At 35.1% G+C, this 27,964-nt stretch overlaps 1 protein-coding gene across 7 annotated transcripts in view; it reads left to right on the plus strand.

The window, feature by feature from the left end:
* LOC123552605 (glutamate receptor ionotropic, kainate 2-like) overlaps positions 1-27,964 on the plus strand; it is a 119,512-nt gene that overhangs the window by 67,416 nt on the left and 24,132 nt on the right. For 6 of the 7 annotated variants that reach the window (XM_053540151.1, XM_053540154.1, XM_053540149.1 and 3 more), the window contains exons 2-5: positions 11,797-11,952; positions 20,223-20,480; positions 22,642-22,823; positions 26,378-26,431. In XM_053540151.1, the coding sequence (XP_053396126.1) occupies positions 11,797-11,952; positions 20,223-20,480; positions 22,642-22,823; positions 26,378-26,431 (650 nt within the window). Of the gene's footprint in view, positions 1-669; positions 822-11,796; positions 11,953-20,222; positions 20,481-22,641; positions 22,824-26,377; positions 26,432-27,964 lie in introns of those variants that run through there. The other variant, XM_053540150.1, reaches the window with a different exon arrangement.

The following is a 27,964-nucleotide window of genomic DNA, read 5'->3' on the forward strand; positions in this document are numbered from 1 at the left end:
TGCTGCTTTTATTACATATTCGAGACAAACACTATTTTCATTGAGCAATATTCCGTACCACGAACGTGTAGATCGTACTGACATTACATAATATGCCGTTAGCACCGTGTCTAAGAATATTACTCTCTTAGAGAATATGTGATCATACTAACAATTAGTACAAGAAAAAACTGCCAGTTTTGATCTCGTTCCTGTACTGGAATTAAGCCTGCGTGCAAAAAAAAAATGGCTACTTGTATGAACAAATAGTTTATAGCAAGAAAGATTTTCGCGACCTTGTGCTATAAATATTACGCTTGGACTTTCTGACATGTGAAATAGTTTGTTTATATACAGTAGATTTGTTAAGACGGATTTATCCCATTACTTCATTTCACGGCGAAAAATAACGCTGATCTACTTATTGTCAAAGTGTATTTGTTCAATAACGTTAAATGTGTGTGGTACAAGTGGATTATTAGGTTTGCATTGGTCTTTGATATTAAAATTTCCAGATTATATCAAACAGCTGTGTCTTCGATTCTTACATTACCTTTATTAAGACATTGTAAATAATATTTGCATTTGGATTTCAAGTAAGATGTTAAGATTGAAAATAAAGTAATCACAGCATGTTGAGCACTTGGAATATCACAGGAAATTTAGATAACACTGACTGGAAAGAGAAATAGCTTTCTCTAAACGATTACTTCACTCTTAAACTAATTAAACGGTGTGCATCTACATGGAAAACATGGATTTTATATTTAAGATTTGTATTTCATTCGTTGCAATATGGAATTTACATCTTTCGTATGGACAGACGGAACATTTTAGAGTCGGTGAGGAAATTCTATAATTTTGTTTTGTTATTTTGTGGTATTGTTAGTTTAGAGAGATTCATTCAGAATATATTAGCCGAGTTGTAGATATAGAGAATCCATCATTGGTCTTCGGTTAAGATCAGAAAATCCCAACCCGAGGGCGCACCGCTCAAGTCTTAAACGAGGCTGTGCCCTAGGGTTGGGATTTCCGATCTTCACCGAACACCAATGATGGATTCTATTTCTCACTTACAACAACAGAAACAATAAAAACAAGCATGAAAATATGAAACTATTTAAAAAGCGGGAAATTGACGTCCGTAAGCAGAAGTGACGTCGCGACATATCAGTGACGCACAATAACAAAGTTCCGCTTTAGTTTTATCGTTTGTAGCGTAACGGTACGTTCTTATCATAAAGTAATGAATTTTGAATCGAGAAATACACTATAAGGAATGGAGAGAAAGGATAAAGGTACCTGATTTTTAATTATTATACGTAAATGATATGTATATTCAGTGCACGAAGTAGTCCGTCACAGGAGTGTGGGATAACCCATGTGAGATAAGATTTTCCAGCATTTCTAAAAATAGAGATTTTTCTGTCCGATAAGTGAGAAAATTTAATAACCCTTTAGGAAATTGAAATAATGTTGCGAACTGGTTTGGGACTTCATTTGTACTTTAAAATTCAAACGGTCTAACATGAAAATAATGTACATGTAACGCTACAGTAGCTTTAAAATTTGATTTATATTCGTTTCAGATTTCAGTCCAGAAAAAAATATTTGATAAAATGCTAAAATGTTTGACCGTCTTCAGTGGAGAAATAATAGTGTGCACGGAGTAAAGATTGCTAGTATTTGTACCCGTTTGCATTAATGCAAATGTGCTCACGCAAATGGTCATTTGGATTTTCATTTTCCCCGCATCTTGAGACGGAATATGCATTTCAAATATTTGATACTGAAAACACGTTTGTTTACCTTTAACTTCATTGTAGCTGAACTGTTTTTTCTGATAGTCTTTTTTAAGGTGACGATTCTGGGTGTGGGAATTTAGCCAGAGCAACCAGAACAGCCAGAGTAGCCAGAAGCCAACCCTAACACTAACCCTAACCCTAACCCTGGCTACTCTGGCTGCTCTGGCTAAGTTCATGCACATGACGACTCTCTGGTTTTATTTTGGTTATATAATCTGCAGATGATCAGGTTCTTGTTTTACGATAAATGATCTGTTTAATGGGATTAACAACCAGAAAATGATTGTGATTCAGTATTAGATTATTCCAGGTGTCTCTCGTTCATTTTTTTGTAAAATAATCTTGCAATGGCTGGTGCATTAGTTTATTAAGTCAATCACATACGCACTGATTGTCAAATTACATTTCTATTTTCACCCGAGTGTATCGTTACAGGCTAGTATCAAAAAACAAATGTATTTGAAAAACATTTTGAATTATTTCTCTGTCTTACGAACTATTTTTTGAAGACGTATATCATTCAAAATACCCGTATTAAAATAGAATCATCATAAAAACTGTATAGATGATGTATAGCGTAATGTTCAGCAAATACTCTTTGGTAAACTGTCAAGAATTTATGAGAACAATTGCACTGCCAGCATAACGGCCAAATGTTTACCTGAGTAAAACACCTGTAGCTCATCTAAATCAGATCAAGTATAAAAACGAGTTACGAGAAAAGTATGGTTTACAATTACACCGAGGAATTAATTAATCGCAGGTAATTCCGTGAATTCAAAGTCTGCTGCTGCAATAAAAACATTGATCGTCTGCTGTAGAAAACATATGCACCAAACAGTTTTGGTAAATTACTGCTCGCTACGGTGTCTACCCCAGGCAAATCCTGTAAATTCCACAAAGCTTAGGGGTTTTAGAAAACAGTATACATGACTGAATCTATCTAGTTAGTGCTAAAGCATATTTGCCTAGAACATTGCGCAAGACATGCATACCTACCAAGTATTCATAGACACAGTATTCGAACACAGATAATATGTTTTTCGGCGTAGCTGTATAACATGAATTTTGACCTATATTCTATAGTAATCGGGACACGGAACAGGGGTACGCAGAAAATATAAACCATTTATTACTTAAAGTCTTAAATTACATTAAATACCTGAAGGTACATATTAAAAAGAGGATATTTAGTAGTTTTGTTACCCCAACTAAAATTATTTATTCTGATTTTTAAGGTCTTTAGTAATATATCATCGCAAGACAAATTGAAAGTAAACTTCTCCCCCGTTGCGTACCTCGCTTACAGATGAATGAGTGGTGGCTAGTTGTAACTTCGAAGTCAGTGTATCCGGTTTCACACAGTACGCGGTTTCAAAAACCCGGAAAATCCATGTTTTTCGTGAAAATAAAGCAGAACATTTAACAATTCTTTGTTATTATTTCACGAAACTGAGTTATTCCCTACATAATTTGACACCAGGGGTCGTTCCCTACTGGAGCCTCGCTCTGGTAAGTGCAGATGAAAACAATAACAACACCAATGGAGGTCAGTAGGTCAGCTGAAAAATCTTATTTCATGAAAAAATATGACTATGAAAACAACAACAATGTGCACATTAAATTTAAAAATCACTATTCCATCATATATGTAAGTATTTACCTATTACTTTACCCAAATAAAAAATATTTCAACAGATATTGAAGTTCTCTCTTGCAAATGTTCAACCGATTTCAGCTGGATTTTTTGCTTTAAGTTTTATTAAAACTGAGAACTTAATAGAGTAATCAGACTTGTAGGGGTCTCTAATGGTTCAAAAGTTTCTAGGGTTTTATTTTTATGTCTAGTCCAACTAATTATATGTGGGTCGAGATATTGTGCCTGTGGGTTACTTATGGGGGACTCTGACCCAACACGAAATTATTTAAGAATCGGCATAGGACGTCAAATCTTTTTGACCTTCTTTCACTGAAAAGATACATATTGATCATTTAAATTTGCTGCTTAGTTGAAATATTTGCAAATGAATCATGTGTTCATAGATGCAAATCTTTTCTGTCTGTACATCCTGTTCATTTCAGATTTTTCCATGCGCCAAACATTATTACCTCTACGCCGTTTGTCTTTTTTAAAGAGATTTCTTGGTTTAAAGTTTAAAATATTAAAACAATTCATGGATTTTGTTTTGAGAAAATCGTTTAATGAACGACACAATCTGAAACTTTAGAGTTGATTAAGGTAGAATGAGACTTATAGCGAAAAATATTTTTCCATTCAGTAGTGGAGATAAATCACCACTGACAATGACAACGCGTTATACGAAAGAAAATCAGACATTTATTTTTTGAAATATTATGATTGTTTCATCAAGTGTTGTATATGATATGTCGATAGACTTTCTTACTGCGTCGAATAAAATGGCTAAAGTGAGTCTCAGGTTGACATGAATTCGAAAGATGTTTATAAATTTTGAAGGATTAAACACAGATTTTGTTTCGACATAAGAAGTAAACATTGATTTGACAGAATTTTGGAACGCGGGTATAAGCAGTTTGCACAATATAATTTTTAAAATCAACAACTTGAAAAATACATGTTTGCAGAACATTCAGTTTTACTGTGATAGAATTCCGCCGGTGCTAGGGGGTGGGGGCTTGAGGGGTGTTGCACATTTCATTACCTCTCCAGAACAGACTTATTCAAACTGCGTTTGCTATTATGTCGTTGGGTTGCATTATATGCTTTTTCAAAGGATCTTTTCACAGATGTTTTGCAATTTATATATCAAACGTTTTCCTATAAACTGCAAAAGCTGTGTTTTAGTTACTCGACATCACAGTTAACAAGTTCCAGGTCAATACAGACATCAGAGAGAGTATTACGCCTTTCTGTAAATACATTCATATGTTATAGATAAAACAATTATCTCCCACAGTACGTTTTAACTGTAAGCTTCATAATTATGCTATTAGATTTTCTTTGCAAAACACTGAAAAGCATGGGCCTAAAAGGCTTTTAATATTGTACATTGTAAACTGGGGCTACAGAAGCATTCAAAGACATGTGAGAAGACATGATCAATCATTGTCTTACCGGGGAAATATTGTTTCGGAACGTTGGGGAATAATTTGATTATGAGAATCAAATAAGATTTCAATTGTTGGTCATCCTCCATGATTTATAGTAATGTTAGAATTTCCTTGATAATAAAAGAAGATACAAATAACTTGGAAAATATTTGAATGTATAGATGCGAGAATGAGGAAAGGGTTTGTAAACTGGAAAGGTATGTTGCAATCGTAAAAATCAGTGTCTTTTTCTGTTGCTAAACTAATTTGTTAATGTATTTGGATCATCTGTGCGTCATGTTTACCCGGTGTATGTATCGATACAGTATTTCAGCAGCCACAAAAGCCTGTTTAACAAAACTGTTAAAAATGTTAATTATCTCTTAAAAATCAATTTCACTAAAGTAAACATGGATCAGTTTTATTTATACAAACTGAATCAAAGTGACTGTTTACATTGTAAAAGTAAGGCTTCTCAAGTTTTCCTACAAAAACGATCAAGATAACAAGAATATCCCGAGGCAGTAAATTGGACATAGCGTCTACAACAATAGTGTATCGGCATTTCTGACATTCATCCGGTCGTTTCCTTAAGAGGTCATAAAATGCAATATATTGTCGGAAAGAACGTCATTACAATAACAATGTTTGATGAAATGGAACAATGTATTTGTTGCATAACTGTAAATTCTTCGGACTGACTCTGACACCTCGTAAATGTATTGATAAACACAGAGCTGTGCTAAAAGGGTAAATTGTTCCATATTAAGGTGTTAATGTGTAGTCTAAATGGACAATGATAGCAAGTGCGATGGGCATAATTAGGTCTTTTCTTTTTACGCGACACAACAACTACATTGTATCTGATAAAAAGAATAACATCATGATACATAATTATTTTACGGTTAAGCTCTAATGTGAAATATTATAATAGTTCACCTTTAAAGTCCGTATAAATAAACAGTAGAAAGCTTGCATTGTTTACACAGGTATACAATTACAAATTATATTGTGCCTTTTTGCTGATTAGTTTTAATATAAAGACTGTCGCCGTTTTCGCATAGTAAAAATGATTTAAGGTTCGCAGTATTTTCATGGTATCTTCCAAAATAAAGGATGTATTGCTTACACGGAAATTCAGAATAGTATGGTCCTGACTGCATTGACAAGGGAGCAAGAAATTTGTATCATTCCGGCAGTCAATAGACTAGCCACTAGACTGATAATAAAGAATTTGTCACATAATTTTTGTAAAGTGATGTTTTTATTTAGCCAGTATAATTTACAGATTTTCTCAGAGAACTGATTATAATATTGGACCTAAGATATAGACTGGCCATATTCACAATTTCAAAAATAAAAATTCAAAAATATATATCATAGTCTAGGAGCTAGTCAGTCACCGAAATAATATTCATTTTTTAAAGAAATCACACACAAGAAAAAGATAGAAAATTTATTATCCAATGATAGAATGATTTACATTTTTATTCACATGTTTATTTCTTTCCATATTTCCAGTATTTTTGTTAGTTTCAAGAAGTGTTTTGATAAATCAAAATGCAGATGATTGTTTGAAGATTACACTTGCTACTGTTTTGGAAAATTCTGTCAAAGTAGGAGATATGATCGAACACCTACAATGTGATAGTTTATCTGAGCATGTGTCATATGTATTACTCCGCTATCAAGATTTATAGTGTGCCATTCTACACAGATTACTAGTATTCCATGCTCCAAAACAGTATCATTGCCCGTCGTCGTAACTTGAAGTCTTGATAAATCAAAATGCGATAATGTTTTTTTTTTTCTCCCAACTGTCTTTCGTCTATTCAGCAAGCATGGTACTAATGAATCATCGATTATTAATTAAGGTAGTAAAGCGGTAGTTTATAAAGTTCAAGTGGATATCGCCCCATGTGGTTCTAGGACGATCTGTGTATGAAAAGAATTGGAACCACTGCCTTACCCTTGCATGATCGTAAGAGACGACTAATAGGGTCTTAACACTTGGTTTAGCAGTAACTCTGTGATTCCAGAAGGTTTGCAAATTTTGATTCCATACCTCATGTTTTTATTTCGATGTAAATGAGATTTGGAACCAAAATTTGTAGTCCTGTTTGGCGCCATATAACCTATACTGTGTTGGTGCGCCGTAAAACCCAAATAAACAAATAAACAAATCAAGTGGATATCATGTAAATGACTGTAGGAAATCGTATCCGCTTCTGTCAAATATCTTCACTTTAAATTAGGGTAAACAAGTATAGTTATATAGTGATATTAATTTTCAAATCTTATAACACTCTTATCTAAATACTAAAACAAATTCCCCATCCCATCCCTCATCACACCATGTTTTTTTTTTTAAATATCAGTCTTTTAATGTTAAACGTCGATTTTAATTTCTATTTTTGACGGGTTTGTGGTGGTCGCAACATACATGTAACTGGCTCTTAAACGTCTAACCAGAGATAGTTGACTTTTAACTATTAATTCGAATTACCTCAAAACTGGGCTTACGATTTCTATGCAATGTCTGGAAACAGTCAAGGCTGTGCGATTGAAATATCAGAAATCAAAACAAGCAGTGAACTTTATTTTCCATGTAATATTGTATGACACAGCAGCAGATAACGTTGAGAAAATGTAAAAATCTTCGCTAATATCAGCAGCAAAATCAGAAAGATATGACATTTCATTTATACCATTTTGCACAGCTGTCTAAATAATAATTATAGCAGAAAAACAAAATATAGATCCAAAAACAAGCTCGTATTTTACCAACATGTCACTTCCAATATTCTTTGAAAACAAACCTGCTGTGCATGATGTCATCTTCCTATAGTTTTTATTATAAATGTGTTTTCTGATTCTCAATGGTATCTGTAGGCCTAGACTAGCCACTAGACTGATAATTAAGATATTTCTGTGATTTTTTTCTTTTTTATGTTCATAGAGACAGAAGCCAGTCTATTCTAGAGATTTTCTAAGAGGACTGATGTTAAAATTATCATTGGACATAGGATATAGACTGGCTCAGTTCATTACATAAAATCATAAAAATGTAAAAAAAAATAAATAAATCATAGAATAGGAGCTAGTCTACTGTAGGCCCTATGTTAGACTAGCTCCTAGACTATGATATATCTTTTTTACATTTTTATGGTTGAATATAGTGAACTGAGTCTATATCCTATGTCCAATATCTAAATGAGAATGCTTCTTCAGTTATCACCATTAAAAATCAGTTAGGTAAACAGATTTATGGTCAACAGCATAACACTTGACCACTAGCATGATATACCAAATTATCCATTGGTAATTTAATAGCCATAGGTACCAATCATCTCTCTGAGTGCATTTTGGATTGTACTAGACTCATTCCTCTGTGAAACTCTCTAAAATAGACTGGCTTTTGTCTCTATGAAATTGAAAATGGAGACATATATATTTATTATCAGTCTAGTGGCTAGTCTAGCCGAAGAAAAAGATTGATACAGTTTTACATGTTTTAAATAATATATGAACACGTAAAACTGGCGCAAAAGTGGTGAAATATTACATACAGGTCTGAGGGATTTCTAGTGAAACTCTTTTCGAAGAATGTATCTAACACGCAACAAATTGATATTTAGTTTTTGTTAACCAGTCAGTCTACTGAAAGGTACCATTGAAATTCCATTGACGTTATCTAGATTGTACCACACAGAAAACACTTAAGACAAGTAGGGTATAGATCGTAAATGTGATACAAATGTGTTTTGCACGTGCATTTACGAAGAATCTAATGAACTTCATCTACACCCCCAACTACCCCCCCCCCCCCCCCCCCCCCCCACGCACCCCGTTCCTAAAAACACACACACCACACAGCTTTCTGTTTTTGTTTTTTTCAAACCGAAGATATATAAAACGCCTGCTCGATGAAATGAATCAAACGGCTAAAAGGCTTGAAATCTATTCTTTTTTAACAAATAGTGAACATTCAAAGATTTTGATTATAAATCAATATTTCATTTCGTATAAGAAGGTGAATATTGTATACGAGTATATGTATAAATCCTGTAAACTGCTAAACTTACATAAACAAGCCACAACGATTAATTTACCTTTAATTTATAGGATGAAAACACAGAAGTAAATAATAAAATGAATGAAACTCTAACTTCAATACTCTTGTCGAGAGTGATTTGCCTTGGTCACAATCGGCCTACAGGTCCCTTGTTTAGTGTGGATAGTTGGCGGAAGTACCAACCAGAAATGGTTAGAACAACTTATTTCCGGACACCAGGGGTCAAATTTATCTCCCCAGTGTCCAGTAGAAGTTGATGCTACTGCAGATAGTAATATAAAATCAATTGAAATAAATCACCCAGCACAGAACAATATGCAGGATTTCAGAATTCAGACCCGGATCATTTGTGTTACAATCCAACCTGCAAGCTACCGCGCCACTGACTCTCTGAATTATTTAGTATCAACATAAATATAATAGAATATAGGACAGGACAGGACAGGATATGACAGATAAGATAGATAGATAAATATTTATTATTTATTTTGTTGGGTTTAACGTCGCACCGACACAGTTATAGGTCATATGGCGACTTTCCAGCTTTGACGGCGGATGAAGACCCCAGGTGCCCCTCCGTGCATTATTTCATCACGAGCGGGCACCTTGGTAGAACTATCGACCTTCCGTAAGCCAGCTGGATGGCTTCCTCACATGAAAACTGATTGAATGCCCCAAGAGAGGCTCGAACCCACATCGGTGAGGGGCAAGTGATTTGAAGTCAGCGACCTTAACCACTCGGCCACAGAGGCCCATAGATAGATAGATAGATTACTATTTCAAACAACGAATGATTTGCTTTGTATACAAGTGTAAAATGTCATACAAAGAATTGAAAGTTAATACAGGTTGATCGTAAAACATATTAATTTCTTAGTTTATTTCTCTTTTTTCGTTAGTTAGTTTAGTGATGATACGTTGGATGAAAACGTTATAATCAATATGGAGCAAGTTTGATCAATGTGCATACAGACATGGTGTCTATGTGCTGCTAATATAAACAGAAAAAGTCACCACAGAAAACTGTTAGTGATTTTTCATAAAGATAAATGCCATCTGAATAATACAGTGGTAGACACATTTCATATTCTGTTGAATAGTAGACAATTAAAAGCTTCAAAATGCTTGCTAAAGTGAGGAATTATTATATCTGGGAAGTAATCAGATTTGTTATTCTGACGACGTGATTAAAATGAAAACCCCGTCTGACAAGTAAATTTGATGATATTGTTTTTGAATTCTAATAAATACCGGAAACGAACTCATATAAACTGGAACTCCAAATATGGTTGGATTATGTGCTATCAGTATGGTACTGATTGTGTAATTAAATATTTCAGTTATAAGGCAATTTTAGTATAGTAATATCTTTGGTAAATAAAAAAATGGCTGCTTATAATGTAATGTATAATGCGAATTAGAAACCGACAACAGAAAATCCCTAGATGCTCTTACACCAAACAGTTAGCCATCGGATGTGACGACAAAAAAAAAAAAAAACGATTTAGATCTATTTAATAAGTTTATGTATCCAAGCCATTGCCTTTCATGGCTACACTTTATTTATTACAGGTCTAGACAAATCCATCAAAAACAAATCATCCTCTTGTGCGATAAAGTCGTCTGCCAATATCATATAATTGCATATTATTTAAGACTCTTTTTAACTAAACTTACATAACTATACATGGAGCAGTGAAACTTACTAGTTGACACTGGGTCTGCTACAAATTTAGTGTGATATGATCTTACTGTAAGTCAGTGAACTCTACGGTATGTTTCGGTTTTGAGAATTGTACAATTTTTCCACTCGTGGAAAATGATAGAAGCCGAAATGAAGTCCGTCGCAATATTTTTGTATATTCTTTAAAAAAAAAAAGTCAATGAATGAGACGCATTTTAAAGATCACATTCAGTGTTCATTTTCTTTTTTTGCAAGACGGTCCATGCAAGACAGCCTTCTCTTTATAAGCGTTAAAATCTTTATTATTCATTGAAAATTCACGTACCGTCTTACGACGTATAGTTTGGTTGTTCCCGAATTCTTTGTAGGAGAATTATTTGAGTTGCACATATGGCATCTTTTCATTCTTACGGTTCTCGTGAGAATTAGAATCCATTAAAATGACAAATGTCTGCGTTACTTCTGTCACCACGTGACAAAATTCTTTATATTTTTTCTGACAAGTGAACTTTCTTGGAGAAATATGGAGGGTAGTCTAGCCACTGGACTGATAATAAAGAATTGGTAAAAAAATTGTAGATTTTTATGGTTTTCCATAGTGAAAAATGCCAGTCTATTTGACAACGGTATTGTATGTAGGATGTAGACTTGTTATATTCACAAATTTAAAGATAAAATTAAAAATATATATATTATAGTCTAGGAGTCAGTCTATATCGAGGACTGATCGGAATGTGGTCATATGAGTTACAACAGATTTCCGTTCAACATTCCATAAATCACTTTTAAGCTTCAGAGAAAGTACCATTTCTAAACAAAGTGCTATACCATATATACCCGTTCTAGCAAATTTGTTGCTGACTTTCAAAGCTGCTTTGTCCAAACTTACAATATCATTTGAAGCTGCACATTGAGTACCATGTATCTTCAAGCTCTGTTATTAATTTTTCTTCCGTTTTCCTTTCAAACTGTCTGGTTTCCAGCTTACATTATTTACTTCGTGACCTGTTCATAAAATGATAACCGTGTTTCTGTGAATATCTATTTGTTTCGTTCATACTTCCTATATAATTTTCATTTTTCGATAGCTGCCATATGCTGCGCAATGGCTACTTTTAAGTTGACTCGATTTGCTAGACAATTCTATTCGCATTGTAATGCACGTATTTTTCTTATTTTTACAGCGGCCCTGTTCGAACCAGAGTACGAGGGGATGATCCTAGCTTTTCAGAATGCCGTTACCAAGGTGAACATGCATTCCGAGGTTGGTCCTGGAAAAAACATCATCTATGATCTGAAAACCATCGCGCCTCACGACAGCTTCGTAGCTAATAAGGAAGGTAAGCCATGCTTGTCAATGTATTATAGTCAAGATCTCTTTCTCTAATATACATTGCAGTTAGTAATCCTGACATTCGGACTTTCTGTGATGATATGATTTTACATTTTAGTGGTCTGGTTCGTATTCTTGCTTTTACCCAAATGTAACCAGTCTTTGCCAAAATCTATTTTGGTAGCCTGGTTCGTATTTTTGCACTTACCCAATCTTAACCAGTCTTTGCCAAAAACCTATGTAATTCCGCAGAACAAAAAGTGAAAGACGAACAAACAGAAAAAACAACAAAGACATCTACAACAAACTGTTTCTGGTCAGAACTATGTTATAAATGATGCATTTTTGTAATATTCATTGTCATGAAAAAGGAATCTAGGCCATTGTTCGCGAAAAGCATGAATCAATGCGTACGATCAAATCATATCACAACGGGCAATATTTACATGTTGTAAGTACGCGCACAGTTCATTAACATAAGTAATTTACCGTGCCAAAAACACGTGTATTGACTATCAGTAAATGTTGGAAACTCTTTCTGAGATGAAATAAGCCGATAAATTACACAGGTATGAACATCACTTATATCTGATGTTGTTATTATCAAAAACACATGATTTGCGTAATATATATGTTTTTGTTACATATTTTGGTTGTATGATGCTGGCACGATAATCGTACTGTTGTTTGGTCTATTTACCGAGCCAATATAAGAAACATTGATATATTCGGCCTTAAATACAGAGGAAAAGTCATTAGCTATAGCAGTGGATACAGAAACTACAGAGAAGTATAATATTCTACATGCAACGAAGATGCTTTCTTACCGGCGGCAGAAATGTTCAATTATCAATCAACCTTTAAACCGAGATGATTGAGATGGAAATTCATACCTTCGTGTATTCATACGCTGGAAAACATTCAGAAGTTTGTAAATAGCAACTGTAAATAACAGACAATATAATTATATCTGTTAAAATTTTATGAGCATTTATCTTTAATCCATTGTTGAAACAGCAAACCAACAATACCGCACAAGTACGTAAAAGTCGAAAAACAAATAGATATAGAGAATGTTAAAAAATCTTTTTTCGCGAACAGAATAGATTGTTTCTTTCAGATTTCGGATTTAAACTTTTCTCTTCAATAAATGTTATACACACAAAAGGTAAAAACATCAATATATATATGCAAACGTTCCACATTTACAGACAAAGAATGAACTATCCTGACAGTTTGCTAAAATTCTGAATTGCATTTTTTACTTTTAAAGTTATATTTCAAAATTGTATTCCTTGAACACATCCAGTCTGTCACCTTCCTTATATGTGAAATCACAGATTGTCTCGGAGTTAAAACTTTTTTTCAATTATTCAATTATTCAATAAAAATGTATAAAGGAAAGGCCGTTTTATGTTCATCTTCAGCAAAATCAAATTTCATATACATGTAGATCATTGATAAACGGGATTTAAAGTTTTGGAAACTGCTTTCGGTGGAACATGAATAAATGAGAATACTGTTTCTGTTATTTTGTAAGGACTAAAAGGTTTTCAAAGTAATGTTTAACATTGGGAGGCATTTCATGGAATAATGCATTGTCAGGATAAGAGCAATTTTCCGCGAAAAAATCTGGTTTCTGTTCATTTAATGCCTTTGATCATATAGTTACTGCATTTTAATTGCTCAGATTTTGTAAATGTCTTTATCATACTGTATAGTCTGGCTCATTCACTGAATGCTTAATCTTAATAAATACTGCAAATATTTTATAACTAACAAAATGGAGCAAAGGGCAATAATAATGTCTGATTAGAAACTACCTGCTGGAGTTACCTCCGATAATAAAAATAAGGTGGCGGGGGTCAGACATATATATGTTCGTTTTATCACATTTGTCCGGAAGAATAGAAGAATCAGCTAGTTGTGGGCTGTTTATAAGCTTGTAAGATTAAAATCTATTTTTTCCACTTCATGTTTTCAGTTTGGGAGCAAGGAATCCCATCACTGACGGAATTTTGTTGTTATCATTGACTTCTGTTTGTTAATCCTTGTAAGCCTCGATTTAGTTACCTGCCAACTTTTAGTACCTTTTTCATGGAAGTGACAATAATAATACCAACTCTTTGCCAGATTACATAGTATTTGCGCAAAATCCCTGACTCAAAACAAATAGACGCTTTCTCCTTCCAATTTGATTTCGGTATGATTAACATATTGCCTAGGTATGAAGTGTTACATACATTTTGAAAACAAAGTATAAAAGATACGTTTCCTCGTTTGACTTTGATATATCCCCCGCCGAAGGCAAAGAGATATAGTTTTGGCGTTGTCCGTCCGTCCGTCATTCCATCCGTCCGTCCGTCCGCAGCCATATCTAGGAAGTGGTTTAGAATATTTAAATAAAACTTTATAAACAGATTAACCACTATTGGGAAATGTGGCACGTCAAGTTTCAGTCAGATTGCCCAAGTAACACCAGAGTTATGGCCCTTAGTAGTTTCTAGTGTTAACTATATAGGGCACTATAAATTAAATTGAATTTAGATCACCATAATGTGGTAGTGCACACACAGTTTCGGCAGGATCTCTTTAGTAATTTCAGAGTTAGTGACATTTAATTGTTTAAAAAATCCACATATTTGTACGTAACGAACTAACCAATCGGTAGAATTTAATTAAACTTCTTTCATTTCTTTTCCATGAATATTTATTATCATAATGTGAAGTTGTGTACCCACACCCGATCACCCACCTCTCCCTGGTCACACCCCTCCCCGACCCCAACTCCACAAAAATTATTATGCACCCTTATATTAAAATCGTACTGTCCGTCCGTCCGTGCGTCCGTGCGACCTTCCGTGCGTGCGTCCGTCTGTGCGTGCGTACGTGTAAATTCTTGTCCGGGCTGTAACTCTACTATCCATAAAGGGATTTTTAAAAAACTTGGCATAGATGTTCACCATAATGAGACAACATGTCATGCGCAAGACCCAGACCCCTAGCTCCAAGGTCAATGTCACACTTAGAGGTCTAGGGTTAAAACAGGGTCTTAGAGGTTAAATTTTAGCATGGTCTGTTTCTTGTCCGGTCCATAACTCGGCCATCAATGAAGGGATTTTAAAATTACTTGGCATAAATGCTTGGGGACATTTGTCACTAATAGTGACAGCTCTTGTTTTTAGCCCCGAAGGAGGCTATAGTTTTGAACCGTCTGTCGTCTGCGGTCGGGTCGGTCATTCTGTCGGTCTGTCAGTCTGGTCGCAATTTCGTGTCCGATCCATATCTTTGTCATCGTGGGATGATTTTCAAATAACTTGGCATGAATGTGTACCAAGTAAGACGACGTGTCGCGCGCAAGACCCAGGTCCGTAGCTCAAAGGTCAAGGTCAACTTAGACGTTAAAGGAAGTGCATTGATGGGCGTGTCCGGTCCATATCTTGTTCTTCGATGGATGATTTTCAAATAACTGGCATGAATGTGTACCACAGTAAGACGACGTGTCGCGCGCAAGACCCAGGTCCGTAGCTCAGGGTCAAGGTCACACTTAGACGTTAAAGGATAGTGCATTGATGGGCGTGGTCCCGGGTCCATACTTTGTCATCATGGATGGATTTTCAAATAACTTGGCATGAATGTGTACCACAGTAAGAGGGACGTGTCGCGCGCATGATCCAGGTCCGTAGCTCAAGGTCAAGGTCACACTTAGACGTTAAAGGATAGTGCATTGATGGGCGTGTCCGGTCCATATCTTTGTCATCCATGGATGGATTTTCAAATAACTTGGCATGAATGTGTACCACAGTAAGACGACGTGTCGCACGCAAGACCCAGGTCCGTAGCTCAAAGGTCAAGGTCACACTTAGACGATAAAGGTCATTTTTCATGATAGTGCATTGATGGGCGTGTCCGGTCCATATCTTTGTCATTCATGCATGGATTTTAAAATAACTACGCATGAATGTGTGACACAGTAAGACGACGTGTCGCGTGCAAGACCCAGCTCCGTAGGTCAAATGTCCTAAACTCTAACATCGGCCATAACTATTCATTCAAAGTGCCATCGGGGGCATGTGTCATCCTATGGAGACAGCTCTTGTTCTTTTCATGTTTTCTTTTTTGTAAACCTTAAGCCTTCCTTGAATATTTATCAACATTCAAAGTTGTACCCTCCACACAGTCATCCCCATCACCCCGATCATGCACCCCCTGACCCCCACCCCACCACCACCCCCCACATGTGAAGTTTTTAACCCGGTCACCAACCCCTCCCCCCCCCCCCCCCCCCCCCCCAAAAAAAAAAAATTCAAACATTCCATGACTATTTATCAACATGTGAAGTTGTAACCCCGATCAACGCCCCCCACCCCCCACACACATACACATACACACCCCCACCCCGTCACCAGCCACGTTCCAGATTTCTTATTTGATTGTGCTCTCTTAATGACATCTGTTCTTTTAAGTTCAAATGTAATGAGATTATTTTTTTCCTAGTAATATTCTTAACTTTTTGCTGGATATAGTTCTTTGCCATTCCTCACCACAAACCCATTCGGCGGGGGATACCAATTCATCGAATTTTCTTGTTAAAATATAACACTTTTTGTGTGACATTGTGATGTTCCACAGACATTTGGGATGAAAAAAAAACAAATGCTCACGTAACTCGTACATGGAAACCAATATGCTCACGTTGCCAGCATGTGTCGACTTTACCGGGATATAAGTAGCTCTGTGCTCACGTTACCGGAATATAAACACTAGTATGCTCGCATTGCGGGTATATGAACACCACTGTGCTAACGTTTCCGGTATATGGGCAACTCTATGCTAACGTTACAGAATTATAAGCATCAATGTGCTTATTTTCCCGGGATATAAGTACCAGTATGGTCACGTTGCGATATATATATATATATTTGTTTTTGTTGGGTTTAACGTCGCACCGACACAATTATAGGTCATATGGCGACTTTCCAGCTTTGATGGTGGAGGAAGACCCCAGGTGCCCCTCCGTGTATTATTTTATCACGAGCGGGTACCTGCCGGTATATTAGCACCAATAATATGCTCATGTTACCGAAATATGAGCACTAATATGCACCCATTACCGGGATATAAGTGACAATATGCTCATGTTACCGAGATATAAGTACCAATATCCTCACATTACTGGGATATAAATACCATTCTGCTCACGTTGTCAGTATATGAGCACCACTGTTCACGTTACCAGAATATAAAAGTAAGTACCACTACACCCAGGCTACCGTGATATAAGTACCACTAGACTCGGGCTACCGTGATATAAGTACCAATACGCTCACGTTTCTGGGATGTAAGTACCACTACGCTCACGTTTCTGGTATGTAAGTACCAATACGCTCACGTTTCTGGGATGTAAGTACCAGTACGCTCACGTTTCTGGGATGTAAGTACATACGTCACGTTTCTGGGATATAAATACATACACTACGTTTCTGGTATGTAAGTACACTACGCTCACGTTTCTGGAGTAGTCACTATGCTCACGTTTCTGGATGTAAGTACACTAGCTCAGTTTGGATGAAGTATCAATACACTCACGTTTCTGGTATGTAAGTACCAATACGCTAACGTTTCTCGTATGTAAGTACCACTACGCTCACGTTTCTGGGATGTAAGTACCAGTACGCTCACGTTTCTGGGATGTAAGTACCACTATGCTCACGTTTCTGGGATGAAAGTATCAATACACTCACGTTTCTGGTATGTAAGTACCAATACGCTAACGTTTCTGGTATGTAAGTACCACTACGCTCACGTTTCTGGTATGTAAGTACCAATACGCTCACGTTTCTGGGATTTAAGTACCAGTACGCTCACGTTTCTGGGATGTAAGTACCACTACGCTCACGTTTCTGGGATGTAAGTACCAATACGCTCACGTTACCAGTATATAACCTCCAGTAGCCTTACGTTATCCGAATATAAATACCACTATGGTCAGGGTGACGGAATATAGGTACTATGCTCACGTTACCGGGAAATAACCTCCACTATGCTTACGTTACCCGAATATAAGTACCACTACACTCTGGTACCGGGATAAAGGTACTAGTATGCTCACGTTGTCGGGATGTAACCACCAGTATATGCTTATGTTACCCGAATATAAGTACCACTATGCTTCATGCTTCCGGGAAATAAGTACTGATATGCTTACGTTACTGATATTCGAACGTAAGAACCTATTACTACAAGGATTGCGTGTTTTCTAGATATTTACATAAGTATGTTCCCTTTACCAAGTCCAGTCATTGTAAGGTGAGCTTTCAGACACATTATCATTTAGGATATCAATTTTACTCACGGTATTTGGATGTATGCACCAGTTTTCTCGCATGTTATCGACACATTACTATCCAAATTCTCTCACGCTATTGGAATGTCACACGTTCTTGGAACTTTAGTGTCACTCTACACTCACGTTGCCTCGTTTCACTTACGTCGTACCCTTTTACGTAATCCTACCGTGTATCGGAATGATACCATTATCGTTACTGTCTGAGAAACGTTATCCAGATATCTGCCTTACCGGTTCTGGGCCTGTTCTATTTCGTAGGTTGCTGAGAAAAAAAACGTCAGCACATCCGACAGTTAAAGTTCCATACGGCTATAAATCTAAAGTTAAAAACAGATAATACATCTATACGGAAGCTCAGAGGGGACATGAGAGTTTATTTTTACCTTATCTCGTGGCCACGAGGTAGTTTAAAAACAAAAACAAGAAACAAATTACTATCTCATGGCCACGAGATATAAAAAAGAAAAAAAATGTGAACTCGTGGCCACGAATTAACTTTTTTGTTTTTTGTTTTTCTTCTTTTCTATATCTCTTGGCCACGAAATAACATTTGTTTTGTTTTTGTTTATATCTCGTGGCCACGAGATAGCTTTTTTTCTTTTTCATATCTCGTGGCCACGAGATAGCTTTTTTGTTGTTTTATTTGTTTTTAAACTGTCTCATTTTAAACTATAACATATTTTGTTTGTTTGTTTTGTTATATCTCGTGGCCACGAGATAACTTTTTTCTTTCTTTTTTATACCACGTGGCCACGAGATATGTTTTTTTTCTTTTTTATATCTCGTGACCACGAGATAATATAAAAATAAAACTCACTTGACCCCTCTGAGCTTCCGTATATTTATCCAGGAGATGCTGTGTACATGGTTAGGAAAACACTTCTTTCATTACTGCGCATAAAATTGGAGCTATAAAGGGAGATAATAAAAACAACACATTCAATAAAACTTTCTGCTGTGTTAATCGAATTTCAGATATTTGACAAATAATAATGAAAACAAAAGTGGAAAATAGGATTTAACCAGAAATTTATATATTTTACGTTCATAATAAAAAATTGTCAGCTACATTTTTTAGCCTTTTATTTTGCAGTTTGATTAAAAAAATTATTTCAGTTAAACATGCCCTGCCATGAAAATAATTTGCTACTATTAGCACATCTTATTAACAGAAAATGCTTGCAGTCTGCTACCGATATCACTACTTTTATGTCTTAAGTAGATATTAATGAAAAGATAAACTAATATACAAGTAAATAATGAATCATATCAACACATAGTGAAAACAGAAACAAACGATATAAAAATGGAAAAAGGAAATCAAGGAAACTTATATCAGTATACTTACGCACATCTCCCAAATGTTGAGGGATAAGTTACCATACACTCATTTTAGTATTCACAAAGGGAGGTAATTAAGAAACCTAATTAAATATAAGCATCTGGTAAGCAGTAATTAATACCTCAAAGGAATACCTATTTTATCTGTATAGACTATGTAGAGGTTCTCGGCTTCAATAAGCCACCTTTTTAATAAAGTAACTTATAAAAAGTTTTGTTTCAACCACAGGGAATGATCTCGGCTTAATACTTCATGGAAATACCAATTTATTTCTAGCCAGCCGATTTATAAGAATTCATGAAACAATCAGTATTGCTATCATAAAACATTTTTTATTATTTTAATGTTTGTTTGAATCCCTGATGTCGGCGGGTCTAGCCTGCGAAAAAAGTAATAAATTAAGTTTGTGTGAAACTCATGAAATGAAGCTGCAGTTTTATTCGAAATTTGGGTATTAAAAAATTTGCAAAATGTAATGACTTCTTTTTCAGAAAAAATGTTCATGTATATGCCTGTATGTTTGGAAATAAAAGAATGAAATTTCTTGAAATAGACTCAGATAATGTATATCTCAATCTGTTTTCAGTATGTCGGGAAATGAGAGCCCCTGGTGGTATAGCAGCTGTATTTGGACCAGTTAGTGAAATATCTCGTGCACACGTGCAGTCGCTCTGCAACGCATTCGAAATTCCTCATATTCAAGCAGTGTGGGATTCACGGGTTCCTCGTGAATATTTCTCTATCAGCGTGTACCCGGATCATGAAGTACTCGGTAGATCATTTGCAGACCTTATAAAGCACTGGGAATGGAAATCTTTCACTGTTATATATGAGGACGGAGAGAGTAAGTATTGGTTCTTCTACAGATATAAATACATCGGCATTTTCCGAGAATGTTCGTGAGCAGTTCCGTCCAGCTTCGGAGACGTTCGCCAGAATTGGTCTCTGATGTGCTGGACAAGAAACACTTTCGATATTTGCTGGGATATTTTAACAGCAAAAGTAATATATCTAAACGCGGATCTTCCTTACTATTTGCTACCTTTTTTTAGCCTGCACATTACAAAGTGATATTGTTTTCTTATATCTAATAAATTTTACATCACTATAAATCACTTTATTATATATACCTATATAAATTCTGTCAAAACTACAGCTTTTATTTCACAAGTAAATAAGAACAGGCAGAAAAAAATCCGTATTGTACCTTTTGTATTGCCGGACTACTTTCATTTAATATGCATGACCTGACACAGTTAGTTCTATAAATAGGGCAGACAAAAATTTCACTCATTTCTATTTTAACATCGACAAACATGTAAGATTTCGTTCGATAACAAAACATCAAACAAAAAGGTGTAGGTATATAATAAAAGGGTTATTACAACAGTAGCTAGATCTGGGATTTTGTATTCCACTCTCTTGCTTGCGCGCCTCGTGAGATCCAATCTTGCAAAATCAACGCGAGCCGAATACAGCATCACAGATCGAGCTACTGTTATAATAACCCTATTGTGTATCACTATACAATGTGCTCATGTTTTTGGATTTGCCGGTCAGTCGTATTGTACAAGAACAGTGGAAATCAACAGTATTAGATATACATAGAAACAACTTGAGAATTATGAGGTTTGATAATCTTTATTTTTTTATGAAATATGATCTCGTATTTGTATTTCAAAACAGCTTCCAATCGTCATAAGAAGAATGCAAATGCTGCGAGAAGAAACGCACAGAAAATCCAACTCTATTAAATAAATCACAATATTAGACATTTCTAGGATCTCGATTCAATCAAGTTTTTCGCAAGAGGAGCAATTTGTTCAGATATTGCGGCAAAATCCAAATTCTGATACAAAGCAAATAGCCAATGTTGTCACATTTTGTTACGGCGGGAAAAAAAAATATTTCATTAAAATGTTCTACTAAAATATAGATACGTCGATATCCGATCGATTCGGTAACTTGTTTCTTTGTAATAGGAGTTCGTCATTTTGATGGTTTAATCAAAATGTGATTTTTCCTTTCGTTCTCAAGGGAATTTTGCCCATTTTATAGACCGATGAATATGTCAGCCCTTGTTCTTTGTTAAACAAGTTGGCATAAGTACGTTATTATTTGCATGACAGTGTAATTTTAGATTATATTACAAGCATCGGTGAAAATAAACGATTGTAGGACAACAAGAAAAAAATATTTTTTTTTGATACCAGGAAATTATAAAACAATTGCTATAAGTAGGCTTTGAAACAAAGTTACTAACAGATCATATGTTATGGAAACACACGCAAATTAGTTTGTTTTACTATTTTTTCCATTCTAAAACTGACAAGGGGTACCAGAGGTAAACTCCCTTAATTATAGCGAGCTCGAAGAGCAGGCCCAAAGGGCCTGCTCGAGAATCGAGCTTTACGGTAACGCAAGTATACTTTCACACTTGGTGATGGATTTGAAAAGTTTCGTCGGAAGTTTTAAAAAAGCGCACCCTAGCGGATTGGTGCTCACAGGAAGTACTTCTTTCCGGAGTGAATACAGAACTTGATTCAATTGCTAAAAATTATTCATCACTCAACAATAATGAAAGAATGATTTCCAGTTGTTTGAAAAAAATATTATTTGCATTTAAAAGATCAAGCATCGGCCAGAAAATGGAAAAAATGTCATTAATAAGCAGAAAGAAACGGGAACGCGGTAATGACGTCACCGTGACACCGGCTTCCCATAAATTTTGCAACGTATGATATTCACTGTTATAGGCATGGTGACACTAAATGTAGACTTTTTCATTATAGTGAACAGGTTCTACTGAATTCTTGGGACTAGTGAATAGTTTCTTTGTGACAAATAAATGATGTATAATATTTTTAGATAAATCCGATTTCTTTGAGCTCGCTTTGAGGCTTTGCCTTAGTTCATATTAAAGCTTTTCACCCAAATATATTATATGTAGTCCCATTCTTAATTAAACGTTATGCATCATGCACGATTTTCACGTTTTACCTCAGGTCTAGTGCGTCTACAGAAGCTGCTAGAAACAGCTAGGGGAGAAGAATACAAAATGACAATCCGGATGCTGGAGGTGCATCAGAATACTTTCACAAGTATGCTGAAAGAGTTGAAAGAGAAGCAGGAGTACAGAATTGTCATAGATTGTCACGTGTCCAAGATTAGACAGATTCTTGATGAGGTAAGAGAGCTTTCAACTTTTTATCTATCCAAACTTTCAGCGTCGGTAATTTTATGACAGAAGACTTGAACTGACAATCGTCAATTTTCGTGTGATTCCGTATTCTCCGCGTGCGATTGCAGCATCCGCCGAAAATAACCGAAAACTCGTTTCCATAACAACCGGAAAATGTCGAAAACGCATACGGAGATTACGTAACCAAACGGAAAATGTCGATTGTCACTATGAGTCCACTACCTAAGTCAACTGAGTTAAAATATCTCGTTACCTGTGCATCATACACGAGTATGATGCCTATTTTGGGTGTAATAAACGTCGAGATATTAATCCAATGGCGTGCTACATGTGAATAAATGAGGTTCGAAGTACACTTCGTATGGTATTTTTCAGTATGAACTCGCGGAGTCTGTTGATACTTGAATGTCTTGAATAGCCACATCTCTTGCGTCTATGAAGCTATATTATAAAATTCTGCCGTTAGCTGAAGGCGAAATTTATGAAATCTTACTCCGTTATTTGATCACAGACGTTAATTACTGTAATATCGTGCAGAAGTTACGGAGCTGGGAGTCGCATTACATTTTAATTAGGATCGTCGGAAACATGGTTTAATGTAAACGGAATGATTACTGTTAAATAGTTATATTTTTTCATAGCTTATATTAATAACACTTCATGGCTGCTCACTGAGTGTCTGGCAAATATTTATGAGAAAGTAAAGACCTTCCCGGTTACAATCCGCCATTAATGTATACACACCTGCGACCTACGCACAGGTTGCTAGAACTCTGCGGCGTAAAACATTAGCTGTCGGTTAAGTTTAAAATGTAAAGTTCGTTTCCTCGTTTGACTTCATGTAAGACTTTTACTTAACTATAAAAAATGTAAGATGTTTGTGTAGTTGAGTGTCGTGCACATAAATAATTTGATAAGAAGTGTCTTGCATTCTGGTTTATTTTCCCTGAAACTGAATGTTATATTTTTGTATAGCAATTTTTCAAAATCAAGTACCACAACATGTGTCCTTGGTATTTCGTAGTCTTAGACAGTAATAATTTCCGGTGAAATAAATAAACATTATATCTGCTAATAACGCTGATGGATGTGTCTTTAAGTAGGAAAACTGTTCTTTATCAACTCACTGGGTAGAATGTACACGACTTTTTACTTATTCTTCAAAAAGTAAACGACTGCATTTCAGGTATTTTCCGATCTTAACAGAATAACAAAAATAGTTTGCTCTGACAAATACTTCTGTCAGAAAATTTCAGTGTGTTCCTTTCAGTAATTATCGTAAAAAGCGGTAATGTAACTCACACTTCACTTCATGCTATTCATTTGTCTTGAAATACTTTAACAGGGTCGGGATAAACTACACCATTCTCATCAATTTGAAAAGCTGTGGAATTTTAACAATTTCCGGTAAATTGATTAATAAAGCCTGGATAGAAATGGTTTGAATGACATTCAGCTGTTTCGTATTTATTTTGTTTGTTGGTTATTAACAGATTTTTTAGATAACAAGTATTTTAAAATGTTGTAAATTGGTTCTTATTTTTTCAAAGAGCTGTAGGAGCATTGCCCGTTTGTAACCTATATTTGCAGGGGGGATTCGGAATCGCAAATCGTCCTCCGACCTTGACCTCAAGCCTGCCACATGACTTCCTCCATAACTGTAACTTACATCTTCCTCTTTATTTCGTTTATAATTCATTTCTCTGCCTTTAAAACTCTACACAGGAGGAATAGTGGACGAAAAAAAAATTCATAATCATTGGATTATATCAAACTTTGTCATCAAGGGTGTGTAATTTTCAAGATTTTGATAACCTGACTTAGATTAGTTAGGAAAACTCCTAAAACTGTTATAATATGTCATATTCTACAGTCACCTTTTAATGTTACTTATTTCTGTCACAGACAACGTCAGTTAGTAACAATTTCATAGTCAAATTATTGTTGTTATCTTATTTTTTTCACGTGTTTTCGCGACTTTAAATGTAGTTATACAGCGGCTATCATAACAATATTCAAAATTGGTAAAACGGTTATCTTCCTGTTTTCATTGACAGTGAAGAAAACAATGTAAATAAATCGTGGATCTATTCATTGAAAAGTAAATAACAAATAAGAAAAATCAACAACAACACGTGTAGCGTTTGTTCATAGATAATTATTAACTTCCAACGTTTCGGCGTTAAGCCTTCCTCAGGGAAGAATAACAATAAAAACAACGGACGTGACGTCGTTAAACAACGTCGCGTAAAAAGGCGGTAAAATGTATACAAAGTTTAGATCTACATTATTTACAATGTTAAATAAATTAAAAATAACGTTCCTTTAAACGGATTTAACAAACATACCGAGTAAATTGTCGGATAGTGTTTATACAAAATTTCCTATACTTATGTATATAAAAAACAGAAATAGGAAAAAACAACGATATACTCGGCATTACAATATGTAGATCAATACAATTAGTTGATTGGTCAATTAATATCAAATAAAACTTTAGAATTTAAACCATCTGGATAGAGCGTTTTTTTTTTTTTTTTTTTTTTTTTTTTTTTTTTTTTTTATTTTTTTTTTGAAAAGTAAACGAGTACTTTTATAAGTTTGCAACTTCAAATTTATCCGTCATTTATCAGCGAATGGAAGCGTTTAAATTTCAGATTAGAATATCTATTCATTCTTGCAAGAACACAGCTGTTCAAAAACTTTTCCTAGCACAAGAAGCTTGAACATATTTTGTCTATTCACCCGTTTGAATAACAAAATAATCAACGCTGTTTATCCTCAAACGTATTTAGTCACAACATAACCGGCACGAAAAATTGTTCAATTTTAAACACCTTGTTATCATTACTGTGCCAAGCTTATACTGTCCCTCTTGCCGCCGTCATTGATGTACGGGATGAATATGTTTTTCTTGTATACTATCACCATATATTTCTTGCTTTATAATACTTTATCGTGCACCAGTCACACTGCCTCACTATTTCATACTGCTGAGATACTTCGCATATTTTATGCTTTCGTCAACGTTACAGAAAAAAACTTGCGTGAACTTCCCTAATGAACATCCGGTCCAGAGGTCACAGTGGTGCACATGTTCGGCGGAATGTAAACAAACAAAAACAGAATGCAAATTATTCACAGTTATACAGTAAAACTCAACATAGTGAATGAAATTCATCTTTGAAATGATTTTGAATTTGAAGTAATACATTGGTATAAATCTTTTTTGTTTATTTTATTCACAGTGCACGTTTATGCTGCATATACACATATTAGCAAACACGTGTAGTTAAATGACAACTGACCTACATTTTCACATCAACTAACCAGAAGCGTTAAGAAATCTAGACCGGAACTTCAACAGGGAAGTTCATCAAAGTTTTATCTGTAAAGTTGATGAAACTATAAACTACTCATTGTTTCTCTAAGATAAGAAATACGTACAGAGGCATTTTCTTTCTGGTCTGTCGCCAGTGGATCAACCGTAGTAACTGTTCACTTTGACTTTAACCAAGAAAAAATCTGTGTATTTTCAGGCAGATTCATTGAACATGCTGTCGGCATATTATCATTTCCATTTTACGTCTTTGGTAAGTATTATTTCCATTTGATGTCATTCTAATGGGAGTCTACATGTGGTGTTGTAATCGGGTTTAATAATTTTATACAATTCTAACATAATGCCGATGCAAGTGCAATGTTATATCGCATTTTACACCCTGTTTGTACGCTATATCGTCTACATGCTGGTGTTTGGAAAGCAAATCGAAATATTTGCGTTTTCTTTATCATTTTAATTTTTAACTTAAGTTTGTAATAATATTTCAAATTAATAGAAGCATCAAAGAGTTATATGATGTACTTTCATTCTTATTTTTTTTTTATATGAATGCCTTATCATTCTGTTGAACTATAAAGCTCCCCATGAGTCCTTTCTCTTGTTTAGTGCACATGTTTTGTTTCACAGAGTTCTATAAAAACAGCCCCTAAGATCTATCTGATTAGTAATGTATAGTTTTTTGTTTTCTTTGGAAAGTTTTCTTTATCTATTTTTTTTGTATCAAAATACTGAACAGTTCCAGATGCGTTATCCATATTGCCGTTTGTTTCTTGATATAAATGTTTTGTTTTCATTTTGGTAGACATTTTCTTTCTGTCTTATTTTATTAAAAAAAAAAAACTTGCAGGTGTGTTATCAGTGTGTAAACGTTTTTTCTTTGGATGAAGATAATTTATTTGACAGCCTTTTAAATTTTAACATTAAAAATGCGAATCTTTCAAGTAATAAATATGTTTATGAGATATGTTTCTTTCGACAGTTGAACAGAATATTGAGACAGATATGGAAAAGAACAATATATTTCGTAAATTTTGAAAATATACGTACCATTCAAATGTGTATTTCATTTTTGTCTTGAGAATAATCTGAGGATGTTCCTAGATGAAGTGAGCCGCGCAATGAGAAAACCAACATAGTGCGTTTGCGACCAGCATGGATCCAGACCTTCCCGCAGTCTGATCAGGATCTATGCTGTTCGCTTTCAAAGCCTATTGCATTTAGAGAAACGGTTAGCGAACAGCATGGATCCTGGCTAGACTTCGCGGAAGCACAGGCTTGACTGGATCCATGCTGGTCGCAAACGCACAATGTTGGTTTTCTCATAATACGGCTCAAATATATTCACAGGACAAATAGGATACTCCCGGTAACTATGTGCACAATTGTTTTATCACCATGGCGACAAACTCAAATGAGAATATTAGAAAAATAATGAATTATAACCTTGTCAGATATCTCTTGCTTGTTACATTACCTCAAGATGTGTGCGTAGACACTGGTAAATTAATTTAAGAACTACACTTTTTGATAGATAAATTTTTCACATAATGTCTGGCATGAAATCTTCGTTGTTTTGACAGACTGATATCAATCATTCATAAAATCTGTATCAACATGTTCTATGATAACACAGTCCAAGAAAATCTAAAACAGTGGCATTTTCCGGCAAGAAATCTAAGAAATTTTAATAAACATGTGATAATATGTTAGAGAAATACTCGATGTATTTTATCAACACGATCTAACTGCGGAATATGTTGCAGAAAATGCGATGAATTACAGA

This window comes from Mercenaria mercenaria, chromosome 4, assembly GCF_021730395.1.
Source record: "Mercenaria mercenaria strain notata chromosome 4, MADL_Memer_1, whole genome shotgun sequence".
NCBI classification, from domain to species: domain Eukaryota; kingdom Metazoa; phylum Mollusca; class Bivalvia; order Venerida; family Veneridae; genus Mercenaria; species Mercenaria mercenaria.